Source organism: Suricata suricatta, chromosome 9, assembly GCF_006229205.1.
Source record: "Suricata suricatta isolate VVHF042 chromosome 9, meerkat_22Aug2017_6uvM2_HiC, whole genome shotgun sequence".
NCBI classification, from domain to species: Eukaryota; Metazoa; Chordata; class Mammalia; order Carnivora; family Herpestidae; genus Suricata; species Suricata suricatta.
In genome coordinates, this window is record NC_043708.1 from 82,204,477 (window position 1) to 82,228,038 (window position 23,562).

Consider the following 23,562-nt stretch of genomic DNA (forward strand, 5'->3'; position numbering starts at 1 on the left):
AAAAATTAATTGGCCGTACATTTGTGGGCCCAGTTATGGGTTCTCTATTCTATTCCATTCGTCTATGTGTCTGTTTTTGTGCCAATACCATACTGTCTTGATGATGACAGCTTTGTAGTAGAGGCTAAAGTCTGGGAATGTGATGCCTCCCATTTTGGTTTCTTCTTCAATATTACTTTGGCTATTCGGGGTCATTCCTACAGAGTCATTTAAGTCTTGATTAGCCCAAGGTACCAGAAAAACTATAGTAGGACTGAGAAGCAATGATTAGATAGAGCACAGTCTGGGGCACCTGGGTGGCTCAGTTGGTTAAGCTTCTGACTCTGGCTCAGGTCATGATCTCATGGTTCATGAGTCTGAGCCCCAAGTCAGGCTTGCACTGACAGTGCCAAGTCTGCTTCAGATTCTATCTCCCTCTCAGGAGAATCTAGAAGCAAGGACCCCAATTTACATATGACTTCATGTCTCAACTACAGCGTCCAGGCTCTTCTTACCTACAGGAGTCTCCCAGCATGAGGAAGGTGACCCAAGAAGCCTGAGGCTGTGTCCTTTTTTTTTCTCTCTCATTTGAAATGAAGGGTGATATTGCTGGATGTGCTCTGGAGAAGGGACAAAGGCTTTATTCTTAGGAAGCTCTCCCAAAGTAGAGGAATGCCTCTCAGGTCTTCTGGTTGGAGCAGCAGAAGGCATAGGGTGATAAAAACAGCAGCCTAGCCTGGCTCCCACCCTCCATTCAACCTGGGAGGAGGGAGGAAGAGGTGCCATGACTGCCTTGGTCACTTTCCTGGCAATCTGTTGGAGTAATTTGCAGGGTACACACCAGATTTGTAGAAAATGGTACAAGTCAATACAATCTCCAGTGTCAGAGAGTTCTCTAGATGGTAAAGCTCGTAGGAAGATAGGAGTTTTGTTCTGATAGGGCTGATCCAAACTAGTTCATAGTTATTATTAGTAATGTTCCCCTGGACTGACTGGTCTCACAATGTCACTACACTGAGAACATTATCAGAGGTAAGAATCATAGTTTACATCATAAGTATCCCTAGCTTCTGATTTCATCTCCTAAGTCTAATTAATCTTTGAAGGCTTGCCATTCAGTGAATTGGAATTCATGGCCCTCCTCCCATGGAAAAAAGGTAAGATGAAACTGCCTTTTAGAGGCCATAATCACTTAATCCAGACACAAAGAATGACCGAAACCCAGAGGACTGTAGAGAAAATGATGACCTCTTCCATGCCCAACCTACTCCTCCTCACTGTCAACTTAGGTGTCTGGGCCAGACACCAGGTACTGTCCTTGGCTCTTACATGGCATCAGTTTAACTCTTTTGGCCTCTGTAGCCCACCCACTTCTTACTTGTACTGCCACTGCCTTGGTGCAGACCACCATCACCTCTGCTGCCACTTCCCACCCTTCTACTGGCTAGCCTGTTCAGGTTTCAGGCAGGGCCTCCTCTGGTAGCCTTCTCTGAGCCCCCACCTCTGGGCCAGGTGCTCCTCCTAGCTTAGAGGCTCTGCTCCTCTCCTGGCAGGGCACTGGTTACACAATGCAGGTCAGAGTGTCTGTCTCCAACGCACCTTGAACACCAAGAAGTACTGGAGTCCTTGTGTTGGCACTTGTTAGACATTTGATGAATAAATGAATTGAATAGAAAAGCCCAACTTCCTGTGTTAAAGCCCTGTGTCAAATTCTGGGCGGGGGCACTACAGAGACAAGTAAGTAAGTTTGATGTCCAATTGCTTTGTCTATAGGGAGACTCCCCAGGGATCTCTTAGAACCTCTCTGTTGGCTTTTCCTGGACACCAGCCATTGCTCCTCAGCCTGAAACATTCTCCTCAGGTTTGCCTCCGTACAGTAGAAGCCTGTAGGAGTGACCCTACCAACTCTATATCCATCTGCTTAGCATGATTTGATTGCCCCTGTAAAGGCCCCTTTGCCTCTAAAATCCCATTCCTGTTATCAGTCTATGCCTACAATTCTCCCATTAAGCCCATGAAATAAAGTCTCAGCATTTTGGGCCTAAGGTTTAAATCTCTAGTTAAAATACAAATACTCCTGGAAGAGACAGGGTTGATCAGATACCCACACTTCAAGCACTGAGTATTTTTCAGTTCTTTCCACAAGACGGGGAAGGACAGTGAGACCCTGGGGAGGGAGAGATGATTTAATGAAGCAAGACCAGCGGGGGCCCAGATGAAAATCTGGGGCAGGCATCGTTATCTAACTATAAGGAGAGTGACCAGCATGTTGGCAATAAGAATGGTAAACAACGCTGACCCAATTCTGAGGATTTCAGGGACTTCAGGGGATTTCCTGGCATTGATAGGTATGATCCTTGTTCCTCTTAGAGTGACAGCTGGCTTGGTCATTTGAGTGACATGCCTCCTTTCCTGGAATGTGGGTGGCAAAGATGACTCAATGAGATCTACAGATGTTGAGAACACTGTCTTCCGAATACCTCTGGAGACACCTGCCTCATATCTCTTGGGGGTACTGGTTTGAGTTTTAATTTTCTTTCCCCAAGAGAAAGAAAAACTCTTGGTAGCTAGGAGGTCTCTAGGTCCACTCTACCTAGTCCTGGCTCAGGGCTGGCCGGAAAACACCTTGACAAGGAAATCATCACTGAATCTCATCCCTTCCAGGCTCCTTGAAATCTTAGGGAGCCCAGACATACGCTAGAGGGCTGAACCAGAGTGAAGCTCATTTTTGATCTATGGTAGAAGGGAAAAGTTTTGGGATAAAGGTAATCCGGGGCCCAGAAGACCTCAGGATAGCTGCAAACCTCATCAGGCAAGGTGGCAACGGTGGAGTCACAGAAACATGCCCCAGGCTGGAGCTCCCAGACACCATGTATGCCTCCCACCCTGTTCCTCAGGAAAAATGAGGGAAATGTAAACAACAAGAGAGTCCCAAAGAGGACCCGGAAACTTCCAAAGGCAGCTGTGTGCCAAAGGGGTGTACGGGGAAGGGGAAGAGGAGGGTGGCAGAGCCAGACCTCAGCTCTCTTATCTGGATGCCTGATCCCCCAGCTCCCCACCTCCGGGCTATGCAGAGGACGGGTGTGGCAGAAGACAGAGGAAAGGGGCTTGGACAAAGGGAAGGTCCACACACACAGGTGCAGGCATGCCGTGAGAGCGTGCAGGCTGTGTAAGCCGCAGGGTTGGGACAGACACACCCCAGGAGCGGAGGCAGAGGAGTGCAGCTGTGGGCATGTGTGAGCTGTGGGTATCCCGGGGTGGGGGGAGTGGGTGAACTCTGCCCAGGGGTGGGTGAAGTGTCTGGGTGACCCACCGTCGCATGGGCAAGAAAGGCAAAAGAGGTGGCCAGGCCCCAGGCCCAGGGACTGCTTCTCCTCATTCTGGGAGGTCTGGGAGGTCCTGAGGAGCCAGAGGAGAAGTCTCTGGCCCTCCCGCCAGCCTGTTGGCAGAGCCAGGCCCAAACTGGACACTGGCTGCAACTGACCCCACTGGCATGGGCTCTGGACACCCTGCCCACCAGGGGGCCCGTATGGAGTCCTTCCTGACCTCTTAGCTTTCCCTGAACCCCAGGGAACCCCTCCCTTCTCTTCCTTGCACACTAATGCCTGCATTGCTACAACAGTTTCCCAGCAAGTTAGTCAGCCTCTCCCACCTATGCTCAGCACAATCTGCATATAGCCTCAGGAAATCATGCAATCCCTTCCTCCAGAACTCAGATGCCCTATTACTTGGATCCGCATCCCTTTGCTGCCTGGCCCTAGCCTCCTTCTCCTACTCCTCCTGCCTCTACCTGTGAGTCCAGACCTGGAATCAGACTCTGCTTCCACCATAGGCAATCATTAGCCCTCACCTGCAGAATAGGCCTCAGCACCAGCCTCAGGTCGTGGAGAGGAGCACATGTTGTTTGGAGGCCTGCCCTCCCCTCTCCCCGCGGCCCCCAGCAGGTGCTCACAGATGCCATGTGGCTCCTCTACCTCTTCAGGATTGCCCCTCCCGCAGATCAGGCTCCCAGGACCTTGGGATGCTCACACCCTGCCCTCTCAGACTTCAGGCCCTCAGAGCAGCCTTCCTTGGCTACTCCCAGCTTTCAATGTCCTCCTCCAGCTCTAAATTCTACAGTGACAAGGTTAGAACGCCATTTCCTATTACTAGTCCATAATCACTTTGGGTGTAAATGTTAAAATGTATACTTGGTATCACAGCTCTCTGCATTCTCTGTCCCCCTGAGGCTCTTTCTAGCCTAGCTGAATGCCAGGATGAGGGCAGTGGGAGTATAAAGGAGTTTTGGGGAAGCCTGGTGGCTCTTGTGAGTGCAGACACCCCCATGGCCAAGGGGCCTTGACACAGAGCTCTCTCCTCCTTGAGAGCCAAGCCTCTCTCTGGATGGGGCAAGTTGAGGGCAGCACAGGGAGGGGATCTGGGCTCTCCTGATTTCTTGAAAAGACAAGCATGAGGGGAGCATCCTGCCCACTCAGATACCTTCATTTCCTGCCGAAGCCAGACACTTCCCAGGGCCCCCATAACCTGGGAATGCAGCAGCGGCTGGGATGAGGGTGAAGGTAAGGCTGTAAGAAAACACTGCACTAAGAGCGCTGGTGAGTCAAACCACATCCATGGGGCTACACTGCAGAGCTGGTGCTATGTGGCCTCTGCCATGAACCCCAGAGCCCAGTCTGGGATCCATGCACTGAGCAGGAGCACAGAGACTAGGCTGGCAGAAGGGCCCCTCCTTCTTCACCCTAATAGCCCATACACTCAAGCAGAAGCAAGAAGTGCCCAGGGTGGGAGAAGCTGCTGGTCCTGCAAGTGGGCACTAGGGAGAGGGGAGTGGGAAGGAGACAGTGAGGTGAACATCTTTCTCAGACCCAGCCACACTGCAGGGGCTGGTAGTGCCAAGGTTACAGCTTCGAGGGGCGCCTGGGAAAATGATATCAAGACCAAAGTCTGAAATACAGCCTGAGCATGGCAGACACACCGCACCCACCCCCCACAAACACCTGACGTTTCTCCAGCCAGGGCAGGACGCCATCCAGGCCCCGTGCATAGAGAAGAAAGGAAGACAGGATACTCACCCATGTCAGCCTGTCGGACATTTTTCATCCGGATGATCTTCACTGTCAGCAGGTGGCATGGAGAGACCCCAACCTGTGGGTTGAGAGGACAGTGGACTCACTCTTCAGGTGATGACAACTGACAGAGAAAGCAGCTCAAGCTGGACACAGGCTCCCACTGCTTAGACCCAAGATGACTCCTCCCAGTCAATCCACATTTCTGGGCTCTGAAGGACACTGCTGGTCCCCAGAGCTCCTGAGGTGAGGGGCTTGCTTCTCACTATTACCACGTTTTGGGGTTTTTAAAAAATGTTATAATTATTTTTATTTTCAACTTAGATTGTATACAGATAGTTCATTTGCCTTGGCTATATTATCAGAAAGAATAATACTGCAATCGGTAGCATCTACTGAACACTTACTATTTGCCAGACACTTCTCTTACACTTAAAAAAAACCTTTAATCTTTATTTATTTTTGAGAGAGAGAGAGACAGAGCATGAGCAGGGGAGGAACAGAGAGAGAGGGAGACACAGAATCTGAAGCAGGCTCCAGGGTCTAAGCTGTCAGCCCAGAACCTGACGCAGGGCTCGAACCCACAAACCACATGATCGTGAACTGAGCCAAAGTCAGATGCTTAACTGACTGAGCCACTCAGGCGCCCCTTTCTTGCATTTTTAAATCTTCATTAAGACCTTTATGATTGAGCTATTGCTGTCTTTTAAAAGTGAGATACAATTGAGATAGAACTTAGTTTTAAGTGTATAATAAGATGACTTGATATACATACATATTGCAATATAATTACCACAATGAGTTTGGTTAACATCCATCACCACACACAGTTACAATTTTTTTTTTTCTTGTCAGGGGAATTGTCATTATTTTGATGTCTGTCCTTGCAGCCTCTTCTGGGGCTTATTCTAAGCAGCAACAATAGAATGAAGCCTGGGAAGGCTGCTACTTAGAACCTGAGAGAGGTGGTAAGTCAGACTTCAGGCCCCTTCCTCCTCAGTTCCCAACAGCTGCCTTGCAATCAGAGCAAAAGCCGAACAGTCCGAGGAACGTTGTTGTGAGATTAACTCTGACATGCTGGAAATCCTCACACGCAATAGCTTGATCTAACAGGATTCTGTTGTGAGCTGGGTGACTCAGGGCAAAGGCCACACACACCACTTCTCTCCTGCTGTTGGAAATATGGCTGTGGCTGTTGGCCATACCCACTTGGGCCTGGGGGCCTCCTCATTGCTCGCTCCCCAGCTGGGAGAGCGGGGAACCTGGTGTGATCTGCTGAGGAAGCGGGAGTCAGTTTTCACCCAGGAGAGCACTTCTGGCGAAGCCTGTTCCCAGTGGCTCACTTTCTCAGATGGCAACCAAACTTCAAATGTGGGCCACCAGAGGCCTCAGCCCAGGCAAGTGTTTGTCCTCAGGAACATTTCCGAGTGTTGATGGGCTCTTGGCCATCATAGCCCTTCTCTGCCGGCAGAAGGGCTGTTCTTAGCTCTGCCCGACACCCTTGTGTCTTGTCTGGAAGGAATGAGCATTCACAGCTTCCTGCAGGACCTCACTCGAGGTCTCCCTGCCTCCCAGGGAAAGCCCTCTGCTGTCATCGAACCCTGATGCCTTCCAGCGAGGCTGACCGTCTCTTCCCACTCTAACTTGTTGCTAGCAAGGCTCACACCGGCTACTATCTCTGGAGTGTCTGCCACATGCTAGGCATTGTGTGTCTAATCTCTGTTTCATATTGCTCAATCCTTACAACATCCCTCGAAGCAGTTATTATTAGCCTCACTTTACAGATGGTGAATCTGAGCCTAAGTCCTTTGATGTTGGGCACTCAGCTAGAATCAGAGGAGCCCCAGTTTGAATTCAGTTCTAATTCTTAAGCCTGTTGTTCATAACTATGACCATGCTGTCATCTTACTTGAAAGTAATACTTGGGGCACCTGGGTGTCTCAGTCGGTTAAGTGTCTGACTTTGGTTCAGGTCATGATCTCATGGTTTGGGGGTTCAAACCCCATGTCAGGCTCTGTACTGACCACTCAGAGCCTGGAACCTGCTTCAGATTCTGTGTCTCCCTCTCTCTCTGACCCTCCCCCGCTTACACTCTGACACACTCTCTCTCAAAAATAAACAAACATTAAAAAAAATAAAAAAGAAAGAAATAAACCCTTAACTTTCAACACGAAGATGGGTGCTGCTTGCCCCTCGCCCCTCCTCTTTCGTCTTTTCCTCTTAGAATCTCTTTTCCTGATGGCTTCTTCTTTTCACTCTGAATTCCCTCAAGGCCCCCAAATAATCCCCAAACTCTGGTAGTACTTCTACCAATAGTGCCTTTACTGGCTACTTTTCTGCCAATATATTCCATGATCTCTCTTTTATTTTTTAAAGTTTATATTATTTTGAGAGAGAGAGAGGGAGAGCATGAGAGCGAGAGAGCGAGATAGAGAGAGAGAAGGAGGGAGGGAGTGCTCACAGGAGGGAGAGAGGCAGAGAGAGAGGGAGAGGGAGGGAGAGGGAGAGAGAGAAAGAGAGAGAGAGAGAGAGAGAGAGGGAGGGAGAGAGAATCCTAAGTAGGCTCCATGCTGTCAGCGCTTAACCAAAACACCCAGGGTCCCCTCTCTCTTTTTTTAAAGAGCCAGTGCACACCAGAACCTAAGGGTTCTTGGAGGAGTTCTGCCACAGAAGCTTCTTTTGTGGTCTACTTTGAGTCTCAAATCACAACTTCAAGCTCATGAATTTGCAGGAGAGACTCAGTTCCAAAGTGCCCTACAAACTACTCTGACATCTTTGCCAGGAGGGAGACAGAACCTGGCAGGGAGTTGGGAGACAGCCCAGAGGGGCCATTCTGTGAGGTAGCAGTGGGACCATGGGATTGAGGTCTTGGGCCCAGTTGATTCCAAGAACCAGGTCTGAGAAAAATAAACTTCTTGGATAAAAATGTACATATTTTGCTCCTGTATAACCAACTGAACTGGAGTGGTGCTAGAGATAAGCAAAACTTCACAGTCCCACAGATAATTGGTCCAGTTACCAAGATCCAATAGAACACAGCTCAGTGTCTGTGACAGTGCAGATGGGAGCAGAAACCAGCAACATTATGGAACCCAAGTTTATGAGGTAGCTTGTGGTGTGGTAAGGGTAACCCCTTTAGGGACTTGGATAAGCCTGTTCCCAGGACAGGACACCTTGGCTGGCTATCAGGATGAAACCATAGCCATGGCCAGACATCAGGCCAGCTGGGCCGCAGCCCTGGAGCAGGGATGGACATCAATCCTTCGGTTCATGGGGCCACTGGAGGCTCCTGAGTAAGGAGCAGGGAGTACTCGGGGTGTTGAAACTCAAGACAGGAACTATTTGGCAAACAGTGCAGAAGTGTTTTCCAACACATTAATAACCTGCAGAGAGGGTGGGCCTGCTAGTTTTCAGGAAGCCGTGTGGGAGAAAGGGCTCTATTACTCAGGCTGCGGTCACACACACGGCTCCAGCTCTGGCCTCCTCCCTGGCCTTGGTTTCTGGGGCTGATCCCTCCAGGATCCCTTGAGATGTACTCAAGACAGGGAGAGCTCACCAGCTCATGTGGAAAAGATGTTGCCCTCTGACCCTCAGGACTGGCTATTATGCAATTCAATAGTACCCCTTCCCATGCCTACCTTTATAGGTAGGACCTTGGTGGAGGTTGGGGAGCAGAACTCACTGCCCTCCTCCAGCATGGCAGGCCCTGAGCCTGTACTGGGTACATTGGCACCTGCTCTCATTTAGCCCTCCAACCACACTGTGGGGAAGACGCTGTCATCCCTGCTTTGTGGAGAAGACTGGGTTTAGAGAGATTGCATCTCACACAAGGGCACACAACCCAGAAGTGGCAGGGCCAGGACTCAGGCGCAGATCTACCTGACCACAAGGCAACACACTTTCCATCCACCTAGAGGCTGTCTCTCACAGAGAATGAACCAAACTGGCTCAAATCTTGCTCTGGGTCATGTACTGGACTACTTAATAGCAGAGGGAGGAGTAGGCCCTTGGCTCCCAATTCAGGGCTCTCCCTGTACCCCAGGTCTAGCTGTCACCCCAAATTAGTCAGAAGAGTAGTTATAGATGGGCTCCCAGGGACAGGCTCCCAGCTCGGGGTGGGAGTTGGGGAGAAGGTCTGACAACACTGTTGTAGAGCTGGTGGGTGTGATGTCCATCCCTGGGCCAGGCATACCCTAACCAAACCAGCCCACAAGGTCTGGAGTGCAGGAGAGGGAAGGCAGCGTGCAAGGAGTCTGTGGGCCATCCCTCCCCAGGGCTTCTCAGGACAGTCACCACTGGTGGTGCCACCTCCTCCTCCTCAGTGAACTGGGTGTAGCTTGTTCCTTGCAACACCTGTATCAGAGCCCCGAATAGCTGGATGTGTGGGCCCTCCCTAAGAGGACACCACTGGGATGGGGACTTTATGGGACCTCAGAATATTTCCCAGCTAGTCCAAACAACATCCCAGACCAGGGGGTTCCGGGAAGAGCTACCATAGCTGTTTCCTTTTTAACACACAGGCTAGGTAAGAGGTCACGGCAAGAGCCTTGGACCCTCTGGGGCCTGAGAGGGACAGGCGCAATCCTCAGCTGCTCCACTCCCCGTCTCTCCTGTGGAAGCTCTCCCCCAGCCTGGGTTCCGCAGTCTCAACCAGGCTGGGGAGGCAGGAACAAGGGCTGACCAGAGGCTCTTCCAGCTCCCCGAGGGCTGTGGGGAAACGTGGGCACATCCCAGAAGGTGATGTCTATCCTGGCCAGGGCAGCGGGGCACCAGGCACCATGCAGCTCAGAGATCCCCTCCTTGGGATCATTAGAGGCTGAGTAGGGTCTCCATTTCCCACCCCAAAAGGACAAGACACTTTCAGGGTATCACTCATCTCATTCAGTAGTTCAGTGTGGGCTAGGAGAGGGAGCCCTGGGGAGGGGAATGAGGAAGAAACTGCTGCCAAAAGTCCTGGCTGTGGCAGGCCTATGGCAAAGGAGAAGCTTGAGGTAAGTGGGAAAGCTGAGGTGGAGCTGGTCTGGAGCCCTGGCAACCTGATCCTTGAACCCAGGGTCTCTCTTTGAGGCCATTAGAAGTCTTGACTACAGACCCAGCTGGGCTTCGTGGCTAATGTGACAGGTTGGCAATGCCACTGATCCTCATGGGACACCACAACACACACTTACAAGGCATGACAGTTTAGAATGTCCACAGGGTAAATTTCCACTCACAGGCAGGACAAGAGAGTGTGGATCCACCCCTGGCAGTGCCAAGCACCGCCTATCCAGGCGCTAGCCTGGCCGCAGATGGCTCTAAGCCACACCACAGCCCCTTGTCGAGCCTGTGGGTACCCTCAGGTGGGCCATCCACTCAGGAGTTCCAGCTGGGCCAGACCATATTCCCGGGTGCTAGGTAGGGGCTGCTGAGCCTCGGTGCTCCTTGTCTCGAGTCTACAATGCTCCCAGCCCTCCCTGTGCCTATCTCCTGCCCTCAGCCTCTGCCCTGCCTACCCAGCACTGCTCCCTCACCTCCAAGGCGCAGGGCGCTGAAGGCTTGCCATCTTCTGCTTGGCACAGGTCTGGTTGGTAGTGGGAATGCCAGGCGGGCATCTGCCTCTGGAGCATCGTGTCGGCTCTCCAGCTGGGTGGCAAGATTGGGAATTTATATTCTGACTCAGAGCTCCGCCCTTGGACACCTCTCTGCTGTGGCTGGGATTGCAGGGGGAGGGGTTAGGGTGGGTAGGCAGAAGGGGAACAAGGGGTCTAGACCTCTTAGCATCAAGGGACCCTGAAGTCTGCCGATCTTGGAAATGTAGAAACCAGAAGGGAACGCTGGCCCTTGGGGTCAGCAGTTGGCCACCTACAGAAACATACTACCTGGTTGTCCAAGGGAACAGGATGGCAAGAAGGGGACCCTGGGCCCTTACAACTTTAGGATTAGCCCAGCCATGATCTGTGAAAGCCCTCTCTCTCTTCAGCTTATCAAGGTCATGGCTCAGAGATGCCCCTCTGGTCATCTGAGGAGATAGGGGAGGCAGGGAAGGTGCACCTCCCTCCTAACTCCACTGTGTCCCACAGCTTGGTGCCCAGGAGCTGTGGGCATGGGCTTCATGGGAGGCAGAGACCATAGTCAGGGCTCCCAAAGTTAGGAGGAGAAGTAAAAAATAATTGCCTCAATCCTTGGTGAGGAAAGGGTCAAGTACAGGTGTCCCCAGCTCTACCTCCTGGGAAGCCAGATGGAGAGAGGGTGTGTCCAGACTCTGCCTGTCTCAGGACAGCTTAGAGGATCCTCCTGCCCCACCCACCCGATCCCTATCTCGGGCCTAGTGGTAGGCTCACAGGGGCCTGGTGAGGTGACCTCGCCTGCTCGGCTGCCCAGCTGGGTACACTGGGAGTTTCCTGCCTGAGCTGTTGCCTGAGGCTTCACAACCGGCTTTTCTGGCCCACATATTAAAGTGATTTTGTGAAATTGAGGGTGAGATCTGAACATAGGGCTGACTAGGCCCCAATGCAGGGATGGAACTTGGTTGGTGGTATCTGTGGGACTTTTTTCTATGCCAGGTAGAGGTGACATCACTCCCCAAGGATCCAGCAAGGATGAATTCCTTGCCTTTCCCCTTTCAAGATACCTTCAGCTCCTGTCCCTTCCTTCCCATCCCATCAGTGGCTTCTGTCTCTCAGCCGCCTCTGCCTCTCAGGGATTCACGCCCCTCATACCTGGCTGGCCAGTGAGCACTGTAGCCACCCCTTCAACCTGCCAATCTGCTCAAATGCATCCAACGTTTATCTATTCTTTGGCAATGAATTCTGGATTCCAATACCTTCCATAAAGCAAATAAAGCCCAGAAACAATCCTGGGTATATATGGAATTTTAGTGTGGGGATGAAAAAATGGACTATTTGTTATTGGAAAAACTAGCTTGCCCCAGGATAAAATTGTTAGATCCCAACTTTATAACTGTACAAAAACAAATTCCAGACAGATTAAAAAACATAACCATTAAAATAAAAATATAGAAGAGTTAAAATTAGACATTGGAGAACATTAATATAATATTGGGATGAAGACAATCTTCCTAAATAAGGTACAAAGCCTAGAAGCCAATAAAGATATATTACCAGATTTGAATATATAGGAACATAAATTTTCAGTCAAGCAAAAGATACCACAAGAAAAGCCCTACCTCCAAAATATATCCCAAACTTTTTCCTCTTAATAAATATCCATGGATAACAAACTGGCTGTTAGGAAATAATGATAAAGAAGAGAGTCTTGCCCTGTCAGATTCTTTTTTTTTTTTTTAATATTTAAAGTATAATTTATTTAGAATTTATTTTTTTTCATAATATTTTATTGTCAAATTGTTTTCCATACAACACCCAGTGCTCTTCCCCTCAAGTGCCCTCCACCATCACCGCCCTGTCAGATTCTAAGATAAAGTACGAAGCCACACATAGTATGTCATTGGCACAAGAACGGGACCAATAGGACAGAGATAGAGCATCACCGATACACCCTGATATTTAATGGAACTTAATTAACGATAAAATTGGCACCACAAATCAGGAGGGAAAGAACAGCAATTTAACAGATGCCACATCTGAATGGCTCGCTAAATAGAACAAATTAAACAACATCCCCTTTATTGCCCTATTTAAAAATTAGGCTGTAAATGGGATCAACACATGAAATGGAAAGCCATACAGCTAACAGAAGACAATATGGGAGAATCTATTTATGATCTTGGGGAAAAGAAGGATTTATTAAACACTTGGAAACCAGGAACCATAAGGCAAAAGATTTCTAAATCTCTACATAAGGATTAAGGATCTCTGTCAACTAAGAACGTGAGAAAAAACTAAAAGATAGCTGATAGACAGAATGCCAGAAGATATTTGCAATGCATTTGCCAATCCCCAAATCACTAGATCACTATCTAGTATATACAAAGAATTCTTATGTAATCCACAAGAAAAAGATGGCTGTGCCAACATAAAAATAGACCAAAAATGTGAACCTGCTGTTTATGTGGGAAAGGAATCCCCAAAAGCTAACAGGCATTTGAGGGGATGCTCAAAATCATCCATAATCAGGAAAACGCACATTAAGACACCATGAGATTTCACTGCAGCTCTTAAATCGGAAAACACCAAGAAAGTTGAATAGTGGTTGCCGGTCGGAGGGGAGACTGGAGAAGAGTACGTGGGTACAGGGAAGTAACAACCAGTCATGAGGGCAAACACGTGGCTCGCGGGACCAAGGAGGATACGCTCCGTATCCTCAGAGGAAATGCTTTCCCTCCAGCTTTTCCCCAGCTTCACTGCCCTTGCTCTAGTGCAAGCCCTTTGCCTTTAAGCATTGCAACCACCACAGTAGCCCACCCTATCTCCCTGCTTCCTCTCTTGCCTTCCTATAAGCCATTCTCTCTTTTTTTTTTTTCTGTTTTTTATTTATTTTTGAGAGACAGAGAGACAGTGTGAGCAGGGAAGGGTCAGAGAGAGGGAGACACAGAATCTGAAACAGGCTCCATGCTCTGAGCTAGCTGTCAGCACAGAGCCTGATGCGGGTCTCGAACCCACGAACTGTGAGATCATGACCGGACCAAAGTCAGATGCTCAACAGACTGAGCCACCCAGGTGCCTCAAGCCATTCTCTGAAGAAGAGCACAAGTGGTCTCCTGAAAACATCAGCTAGATGATGTTGCAACCCTGAGTAAAACCCTCCCAGCTTTTGGTTGCTCTCACTTCTTGCCATGCTCTGGAATGTCCATTGTGGTCTGGCTGCTCACATCTGTTCCATTCCTCCCCTCATGCACGAGTTCCAGCTCTACTGGCCCTCCCTGCCTGGAACATGGCAAGCTCTTTCCCATATCAGGGACTCTGCACTTGCTGTTCTCCAGCCTGATGTCTTTGACCGTGACTCTGTGTGTTGCTCCTCTCTTTCATGGTCACAGATCTGCACAAATGTCCTTTTTCTCCAGCAACTCTTTGTCTGACTGCCCTCCATAACGTGTGTGCCTCTTGTCCACCTGTGTGCTTCTGAGTCACTCTGGTTATTTGATTTGATTTAATGTATCATATCTTGGGTTATCTTGTTCATTTATTCTTTCTGTCTCTTTCCATTAGACTGGAACCCTTTAAGGGTAGAGACATTGCTTGTCTTGTTTATCAACTGGAAACACCTAACGTAACGGAATGGTTTGATCGCTAGGGCACATTCACACACTAGAATATTACCAGATGTCAACAGAAATGAAGTGGCTAACATTTGCTGAATGTAAACAAAGTGACAAAGCCTATTCCTCATATTTTATATTACTTGTGAAGTATATATTATTATCTCACTAAAAAAAGAATTGAAACATGGGAGAGGATAAGTAAGTTGCTCAAGGTCACCATGGTAAGTGACAGGGCTGGGATGCAAGTCAGTCTGACCCCAGAACTTCTGGCTGTAACAACACACACATCAGGAGATGTATCTTAATAAGTTGAGATTGTCAGGATTTCCCACCAACAAGCTAGACATGACTCCATTTCATGATGAGGAGACACAAAATGATACAAGATAAGCATAAACAAGATAAGAAATAGGGGCATCTGGGTAGCTTAGTTGGTTAAGCATCTGACTTCACCTCAGGACATGATCTCAAGGTTAGTGGGTTTGAGCCCCACATCAGGCTGTCTGCTGTCAGCACAGAGCCCGGTTCTGATCCTCTGTCACCTTCTCTCTCTGCCCCTCCCCTGTTCTCTCTCTCAAAAATAAACACACATTAAAAAAATATATACATATTTTTAAACAACATAACAAGAAAGACCTTCATGCTAATGTAGATAATACTTATAGTATTAGTTTTGTCAGTAGATCTGGCTCACAAATATTTTCCATTCTTCTTGATAACAAAATGCTAATCCTCAAAGTACTTCCATCCACAACTCCACATTTCTCAATCTTGGAAAGTTCCTGCTACTAAAAGTTGTGGCCTCTCATTTCAACTAGATGACAGGTGTTATTTTCCAGCTCCTGACTCTCTCTCACATAGCAAGACTGGCTGGAGCCTTTTCTACACTGCATTTACTCTTTGTCACTGATCACCTCTGTGAGGATGACACTGCCACTGTCTCAAACCTGACTGAACATGGTATAGTTGGTTAAGGGTCTACCTTTGAAGTGTCACAGACCTGCATCTGAAAACTGCTTCTGCTACATGTTAGCTGCATGGACCTGGGTAAATTTATCGCTATAAGCTTGAGTTTCTCCATCTGTAAAATGGAAAGCTTAATGATTTTTACTCCTGGGGTGGTTATGGAGACTAAATGGGATGAAGGTCTCAGCACGTGGCTGATGCTCACTTAGTGATGGTCCCCCCACAAGAGGTGTGATACATAGTAAGATCAGAGACACCAAGACAGCATCCCTGCCCAAGGAGCTCCAATCTAATTGGGTGAGATAGGAAGGTCACATAAGTGGTCTCAAGATGATCTTGTCACAGATGAGGAAGAGAGGTATGAAATTAAGCCACTCAGAGAGCATGACGATCCTGGGCTGGGAAGGTCAGAAGAGGCTGCATGGCTTAGGAAGAACTTGCACTTGCTCTTGGAGGAGGGGTAGGGACCTGACGAATAAAGCAGGAAATGGCATTTGTGTCAGGCAAGATAGCATGAGCAAGGGTACGAAGACTCAGAAAAGAGATGAAAAGAGAAAGTCCTGGGTATCAAGTGTGAGAATCATGATTGTTGGCAGTGGTAACTCATGGGAAGTTTCTGAGCAGAGAGTGTTTAAGAAAGATAGCAAATCCCGCTTCTATGGGTAGAACAGGTGACCATCAGCACTGTGTGGTTTGGGTGAGCTGGGAGCCAGGTGCGTCTCTCTGATCAGCCTAGTGTGGCCCCCTGGGGCAAGCCATGGCCTACAAAATACGTCTCCCTCTTTACCTGTGAAAAATGCTGCTGGGTCTCATCCTATCCAAGTGCCCTATGGACTCCAGTGCCACACAGACTGCCTCAGATTTTCTTGCTGTCACTCTGGACCTAAGGGACTAGGGTTTGGGAAAGACAGAGACCTGTTTTCTATGGAGAAGGGGGAGGAATCCAGAGCAGACCTACGCCTTCTTCTCTTCCTTTCCCTGCTCCCTTCTCTATTGCCTTGTTATCCCACAGACCTCTCCTGCCAAGCCTAGGGGAACCTGCAGGGCAGATGTGGGGGGTGGGGAGCTCCTGGCTTCTCCCACAGAGGGATGACAAGTGGCCCTCACTTTTCTTGGTCCCAAGCTGGCTAACCAAGCATCCCCCAAACTCTGACAAGTGTCTTGCAGCCAGGGCATGGGGTGAGGGTAGACTCCTGACTCCACAAGGAGAGAACTGGGGGAGGGTTCTAGCAAGTTCAGCTCTGGGGTAATGTGTCAGGGTGAGCTTGTACTGGTGCCGTTGTTTTTTTTTTTTAATTTTTACTAACATTTTAAATGTTTATTTATTTTTGAGAGAGAGAGAGAGAGAGAGAGAGAGAGAGAAAGAGAGGGAGAGCGTGTGCAAGTGAGCTTGAGCAGCGGAGGGGCAGGAGAGATGGAGACAGAATCTGAAGCAGGCTCCAGGCTCTGAGCTGTCAGCATAAAGCCCAGTGCAGTGCTCTAACTCACCAACTGTGAAATCATGACCTGAGCCAGAGTCAGAAGCTTAACCGACTGAGGCACCCAGGTGCCCCTGGTGCCCTTGTTTTAAGAACTGTATCCGATGGTTCTAGTCTATCCTATTCACTGTCTTTGGACTGAATTTGGTTACAGCCAAGTTCTAGCAGAGGAACATAATTCCCCACGGGCTCCATCTGGGTCAAGCCCCTGAACCAAAGTTTTACAGTCATTTCTTGAGAGCCGCTCCCCACCATGTCTCAGGGCAGAGGACATAGGGATGGATGGTGTTGGTCTGCAAGCACCTGTGAGCAGGAGGTGCCCTCATGCCAATTCCTGGGTTGGACAGGTCCCAGCAAAGCTGAGGAATGCCTTGGCTCCCTACTGATTTCAAGGTCAGTGTTCAGGGAGGCACCGTGGTGTGGTGCGCAGAGCCCTGGACTGGAAACCAAGACTGTGGGCTCCACTTCCAGCTCTGCAGGATGATACAAAACAAATGGCTCCCTCTCTCCAGGCCTCACTTTCCTCTTCTGTAAAATGGGAAGTTGGACTAGGTGAGTCTGGAATCCTAGAAGTGGGGCTTGGCATCTGTATCTTCCTTTTCATTACCTCAGGTAAGTCTGAGACAGGCTACGGCAAAACCACAGAACCTTTCTGGCTGCTGACTTGAGGGGTCTGGCCTGCCCTGCAGCCCCCTGAGGTCTCACGATGCTTGGGCACCAGTTCAGACAGAGAATAAATGGGGGATTCTCAGGGTCCTTCTGAATAAGCTGTAACAGACACCCAACTGTAAACAGTGTGTTTGATGCCAGAAATGAGGAACAGTCAAGGATATGGTTAGGGAAGAGCTGAAAGTGACTCAAAGTAGATTGTTATTTGGTGAGGGAGATGGGAGACATGAGGAGGGCGCTGGGGGTGAGTGAAAACAGAGCCCGTGGCCTGTCCTCAGCAGGATTCAGGGCTGTGACTTCTCCTACCACCCCCAGGTACAAGTGTGAGTGTGAAGCTGTGAGTGTGGTGTGTGTGCTTGGGAGGGGATGCTCATGTGCTCTTTCCTGCAGGGAGACCTCAAACCTCCACTGGAGAATAAAGTCCTGTCACACTAGCCTAGATTAGTGGCAACTACCCCAGGGGAGCCTGGAATGTGACCCTAAAGACCCATTTGCAGCTGTCCCCACCAGCCTCAGCCCTGCTTGCTCTGCCACATTCAGGGCTCATGTATGCCTTGGGGCTGTTCAGGCCAAGTACCCTGAGGATTTGGTTGTTTTTGACATAGTGGTCAGGGTCTGAGTTAAAGAATTTGCACTGAGGAAGTGGAGAGTGGCTGAGCTGGATCTCTGACACGGGGCGGGGTGGGGGTGGGGGGGCCCTGCCCAGCCCTCTTACAAGCCCTGGCTGGTTGGTGGCGGGTGGGCTCCAGAGCCTGGGCTTGGAGAGCAGCAGGGAGCTGCCGGGGGAGGATGCATGGGGCAAAGGGCATTCTGGCAGTGGAGTGGGTGGGGCTGGCCTTTAGGGCTGAAATCTAGGCTACACCTGGGTGAGGAAGATGTGGGTGAGCCAAGCACAGCAGGCAGAAGGGACACCTGGGTCTGTGAGGAGCAGAGAGGGGTGGGAACCCTTTCCCTGCCCCGGAGCAGTCTGGAAGAGCTGCCTGGTGCTGCTAGCCAGGTGCTCCAGCTCCGGCTGCTGTGGGCCCGGTAGGGGGCTGGGCTCAAGGCTCTCATGTCACACAGGCCTGGGAGCTGGCAGCACTGCAGCCACCCCCTGCTACTTGCAGGTGCCACCTCCCCCCTCCACCCCTGCTCTGTGTGCATGCATTCGTAGGGGTCTGGTGAGTGGGAGTGGGGGGTTCCAGTCCTCTTTCTGGTGATGCAAATCCTCAGAGGAAGAACTCAGGATTCTAAGAGAACAGACCAGGCCCCTGTTGTAGCTGGCTTGCCGCCCTCAGCTCCCATCTGCTACAAACAGTTACTAAAGACTCACTTAGAGTGACCAACTAACCCCATTGGCCAAGGAATGAGGGGTTTCTTGGGACAAGGGACTTTTAGTGCTAAAACCTGGGAAAAGGAGGATGATTTGCCACACTATTTCTCACTTTTCTTGAAAATATTTTTTAAAGCAGACACATACCTGGCATGCCAGACTTGCGCTCTGTAATTATTTGTATCTATGAGTATTTATAATCACTCCTAGGCTTTACAATTATTTGAGATGGAATAATTTGACTGTATTCTGACTTTATTTTGGAGTATATGAACAAAATCCATATGGAACAATTTCACATATGCAAGCCAGTTCTGAGATTAAGGGGTGAATGAGTCCGTACGTGGGATCCTGGTGAATGGACATAATGACCCCTAGAATCCCTTTCCCCTTCGTCTGATAGAAAAACACTTGGGATCTCATGGGGCTGTCAGTCATGGCGAATCTTCCTCCCTCCTCGGAGGTGCCTCCTGAAACCCCCGCCTCCCACCTGGCCAGTCAGCATTCCCATCTTAGATTCACTGATGGGTTCAGGAACAATTAGATCTCCTTCCACTTCTTCTTTTCAGGGTCATATGGGTAGGCGGGGGTGGTGGTGGTGGTGATGAGAGAGAGGGAGGGAAAGAGAGCTATTATTCTTTTCTCTAGATTATGAACTCTAAGGAAGCCGTAAGCTTTGAGTTACTGTCACCACATGGAAGGATTCGGCATAAGAAACTAAGCTAACATAGGGGTGCCTGGGTAGCTCAATCAGTTGAGTGTCAGACTCTTGATTTAGGTTCAGGTCATGATGCCAGGGTTGTGGGATTGAGCCCTTCATAGGGCTCTGCACTGAGCGTGAAGCCTGCTTAAGATTCTCTCTCACTCCCCTTCCCTCTCCCCCACGTATGCCCTCTTGCTCTCTAGAAGTTTTTTAAAAGTTAAAAAAAAAGAGAGAGAAACTAAGCTGACATAGAGAAAAGCAAAGTTGAAACGAGGAGAAAAAGGGAAAGTTCTGAGGATGTGCTCTGGACCACTAGATCCAGCTATGGCTGAAGCCTGCATATACCTCGGACTTAGAAATTACATGAGACAATAAAGACCTGATCCCACCCACCCCACCTTATACTTATTTGAATCCAGCTTCCATTACTCTGCACTTGTGGCTGAAGGAGAGTTCTGGCTAATTCAGCTGACCACCACCTCTGCGGCAGGTCTCTATTTGGGATTCTCCATTAGGGAGAGGGGAGGGGAGAACTACCCGGGGTTGTGTCCTTTCTGTCCCCTGAACTGAGTCCCTTATGCCTTCCAATTAGGGAAACCAAATCTTCTCCAGGACATTGAGGGTGGGAGGTACATGCCTGTATTTTGTCTTCAGGAGTCTGTTCGGAGGAAAATGGGACAAGATCTCTTCCCAGTTCTTTCTCTCATCTGCCCCAATCCCTCCCCTTGTTCCTAGGATCTGCCAAGGTCTCTTGTTGGCCTTTGACTCTGCAAGTCAACCCTATACTACATCTACCTCCCACTCCCATACCTATTGCCTGTGTGACACCCCAGCACAGGTAAGCCTTTCCTTGTCACGGGAGAACTGACGATCGCCTTCACCATTCATTCCATTTCAACACCAGGTAAACTGGGATGGAGAAGGAGCTTTGGTTACTGTCCCTGCTAGAGCTGGGGTAGAGTAAGCTCACCCCTTCTCCTGGCTGGGGGTGGAATGAGGCAGCCATCCCCTCCCCGTGAGTCCGGCTGAGCTGACGGAAGGGGAAGGAAAGGCAGGCAGGATGGGGCAGGCCCACGAGATAATGAATAAGAAGAAGCAGGTGGCAGAAAGACCACAGGAAATGGCAATCGCATCTAAGCAAGCTGGGATAAGAATTCACAAATGAGCTCAACATTTGACTTTCAGGATGACCTTTTAACCCAAAGACATCCAGCTGAGAGAGGAAGAAACTGTTTTCAGGCCCAAATAAAACAGCCTCCCCACAAAGCACATCTTCCCAGTTTAGCTTATAATTTCAACTTCTCCTTTTAAAGAAGTATTAACCAAATCTATGACATACAAAATGTATAGGGAATAATAAAGTAAACATCTATGAATCCACTACCCAGAGTAAAAAAATAAAACAGTGGTAACATTTCCCCTCTGTCTAGGGGGGAACCACAACCTTGGATGTCTAGCCATCATTCCAAGGCATTTCTTTATTCTTTTTTAAAAAATTTTTAAATGTTTATTTATTTTAGAGAGAGAGAGAGAGAGTAAGAGAGGGTGAGCTGAAGAGAGGCAGAGAGAGAGTGGACAGGATCTGAAGCAGGCTCTGCACTGACAGCAGCAAGCACGATGTGGGGCTAGAACTCATGAACCCTGAGATCATGGCCTGAGCCAGAGTTGGATGCTCAACCGATTGAGCCACCCAGGTGCCCTCTTTATTCCTTTTCTAAATATGTCTGTACTTCTAAGTTCTGTTTGGTACCACTTTGCATGTGTTGGACTTACGTAAGTGGTATCACATGAAGGATATATATTCTACAGTAAACTTGGATTTCCTCCCCCCCAACCAGACATGGTTATAAGATTTGCCTAGTTGATAAGAATAGATCTGACTCCTCAACTTTTCATGGCTGTAAAGTATACCACAATTTATCTACACATTTTTGTGTGATGGACATTTAAGTTGTGTCTAAGTTTTGCTATTACTATATTTCAATTCTAAGGCATGCATTTGTCACATTTAAAAATCTCTGAATTAAGAGATACTTATTAAAAACAACGGTGGGGGGGGCACCTGGGTGGCTCAGTTGGTTAAGCGTCTGACTTTGGCTCACGTCATGATCTCACTGTTTGGTTCGTTCATAGGTTAGAGCCCCACATTGGGCTCCTCGCTCACAGTGCTGAGCCTGCTTGGGATTTTCTATCTCCTCTCTGTCTTTGCCCCTCCCCCACTCATGTACCCTCTCTCTCAAAATAAATAAATTAAAAAAAAAGAAAAATAACTATAAAAAGAATGTATGTATGTGTCTGAATTTAGGGCATAATAAGGGTGGCTGATTAAAAATAAGCAAAAATCATAAAATTTCCTATAAAAATCATAATCACAAGAGAAAATGAGATCCCATGTACAACAGCAATGAAAATACGATAAGTAAACCTGCGGCAAAAGGAATAAAAGATTGGCACGTGAAAATGATAGCATTACAGATTAATAGAAAAGATGGATTATTTGATATTATGTTGGAAAATTATTCTTTTAATTTTTTTAACGTTTATTTATTTTTGAGAAACTGAGAGAGACAGAGCATGAGCTTGGGAGGGGCAGAGAGAGAGAGAGAGACACAGAATCTGAAGCAGGCTCCAGGCTCTGAGCTGTCTGCATAGCACTCCACGCGGGGCTCAAACCTATAGAACCATGAGATCATGACCTGAGCTGAAGTCAGACACTTAACTGACTGAGCCACCCAGGCACCCCCAAAACTAACCACTTTCTAAAAAAAACAACTATTTTGCCATCTGGAGAAAGAATAAACTGGATCTACATCTCACTCTTTACACTAAAATAAATTCCAAAAATAAATATAACCTAATTAATTATTGCTGTATCATTGTTAGGAAACAAGACACAAAACTGAGACGCAATGAAGGAAACAAATTGAATATTCTGACTGTATACAGATTAAACTTCTCTGTGTCAAAACAACCATAAACAATAATAAAAGGCTAATTTGTTACAACATTTGTCCAGCTCATGATGAAGGGCTAATTTTCCCAGTAAACAAAGAGCTCTTTCAAATAAATATTAAAAAGCAAACAATGCAATAGAAAAATTGATTAAAGATACAAACATCATGGTACTTATCCGTATTTCAGCCCTTCCCCAACTTTGGTAAATACTGGAATTACCTGGAGATCATTAAACAAATATTGATGCCTGCCTCCTAGGTAGCTAATAGAACTGATGTGACATGGGAGTTGGACACTGGGATTTTTAAAAGCTTCCCTGGTGATTCTAATGTTCAACAAAGTCAGGATCATTGGCATATGCAATAAGCCTATAAAATTTTACCACTAATAATAAGAATGTAAATTAAAACAATGAAGTGATTCCATTTTCGTCTATCAGATTGGCAGGGAAGAAAAGTTGATAAGGCTTCACGTTGGTCAGGGTGTGGGGAGGACTACAAGACTTTGTTGACAGAATGTAAATTGATACAGACTTTTTGGAGGGCAATTTGGTAATCTTCATTCATATTTAAAACTTGCAGTTCTATTTCGAGGAATTTATTGTACATAAACTCTTGCACAAATCCCCAGAGATGTTCAAAGTAGCATTATTCCTGTAACTGCTTTTTATTTCTGTTGTTGTTTGTTTATTTAGCTTAACAAGGGCTATGAATTCGAAGCCGCTGATGGACGGAGCTAGGAGCCACCCCCTCCTTGGTATATCCATGGCATTTGGGCCTCAGACACTGCTGAATGGAGCTGGGTAGTACCCTTCCTTAGGAACTTCACTGCCTCATAAATTTATGTAGGAGCAAAGAAGTCTCTTGGTGGAAAAAGGTTGGGACCCTAACCCCTTTCCACTGGGTATTCAAATTATTGAAATGTATTTGAGGAACTGAGGAGATCTTCAAGAAAACTGTTGAGGTCAGATGGTAAGGAAGGATAATCAGTGTCCCACAGGGGAATTGCCCATAAGAGGAAAGGAGGTTGGACCAGCGTCTGGGGCTCAGTTTTGGGGCTTAGTTGATTAGAATCCAAGGCACAGGAATCATGTTGAAATTCCTTTGCTCACCTTGCTACGATGGGTCTATTTGTGGGGGAACAGATTCCCTGTGTATGTGGGTTGAGAGAACCTATCATTACAAGGTGATGTTGGTTATCTGGTAACTTTGCTGGGTGTGTGTTGGTGGGGGGGGGGGGTTCTCCTCATTAATCCTGTCAAGACAGGTGCATTT

General features: G+C 48.2%; 1 protein-coding gene and 1 long non-coding RNA gene across 2 annotated transcripts in view; one reads left to right on the forward strand and one right to left on the reverse strand.

Moving 5' to 3' along the window:
* The window catches only part of LOC115302659, a 25,481-nt gene extending 2,370 nt beyond the window's left edge, over positions 1-23,111 (forward strand). Inside the window, exons 2-4 of the long non-coding RNA XR_003913576.1 lie at positions 4,992-5,291; positions 20,069-20,171; positions 22,983-23,111. This is a non-coding gene — a long non-coding RNA (uncharacterized LOC115302659). The remainder of the gene's footprint in view (positions 1-4,991; positions 5,292-20,068; positions 20,172-22,982) is intronic.
* The window catches only part of PLA2G4E (phospholipase A2 group IVE), a 55,748-nt gene that overhangs the window by 23,996 nt on the left and 8,190 nt on the right, over positions 1-23,562 (reverse strand). The window contains exon 3 of the mRNA XM_029952594.1: positions 5,052-5,124. Within this exon, the coding sequence (XP_029808454.1) occupies positions 5,052-5,124 (73 nt within the window). The remainder of the gene's footprint in view (positions 1-5,051; positions 5,125-23,562) is intronic.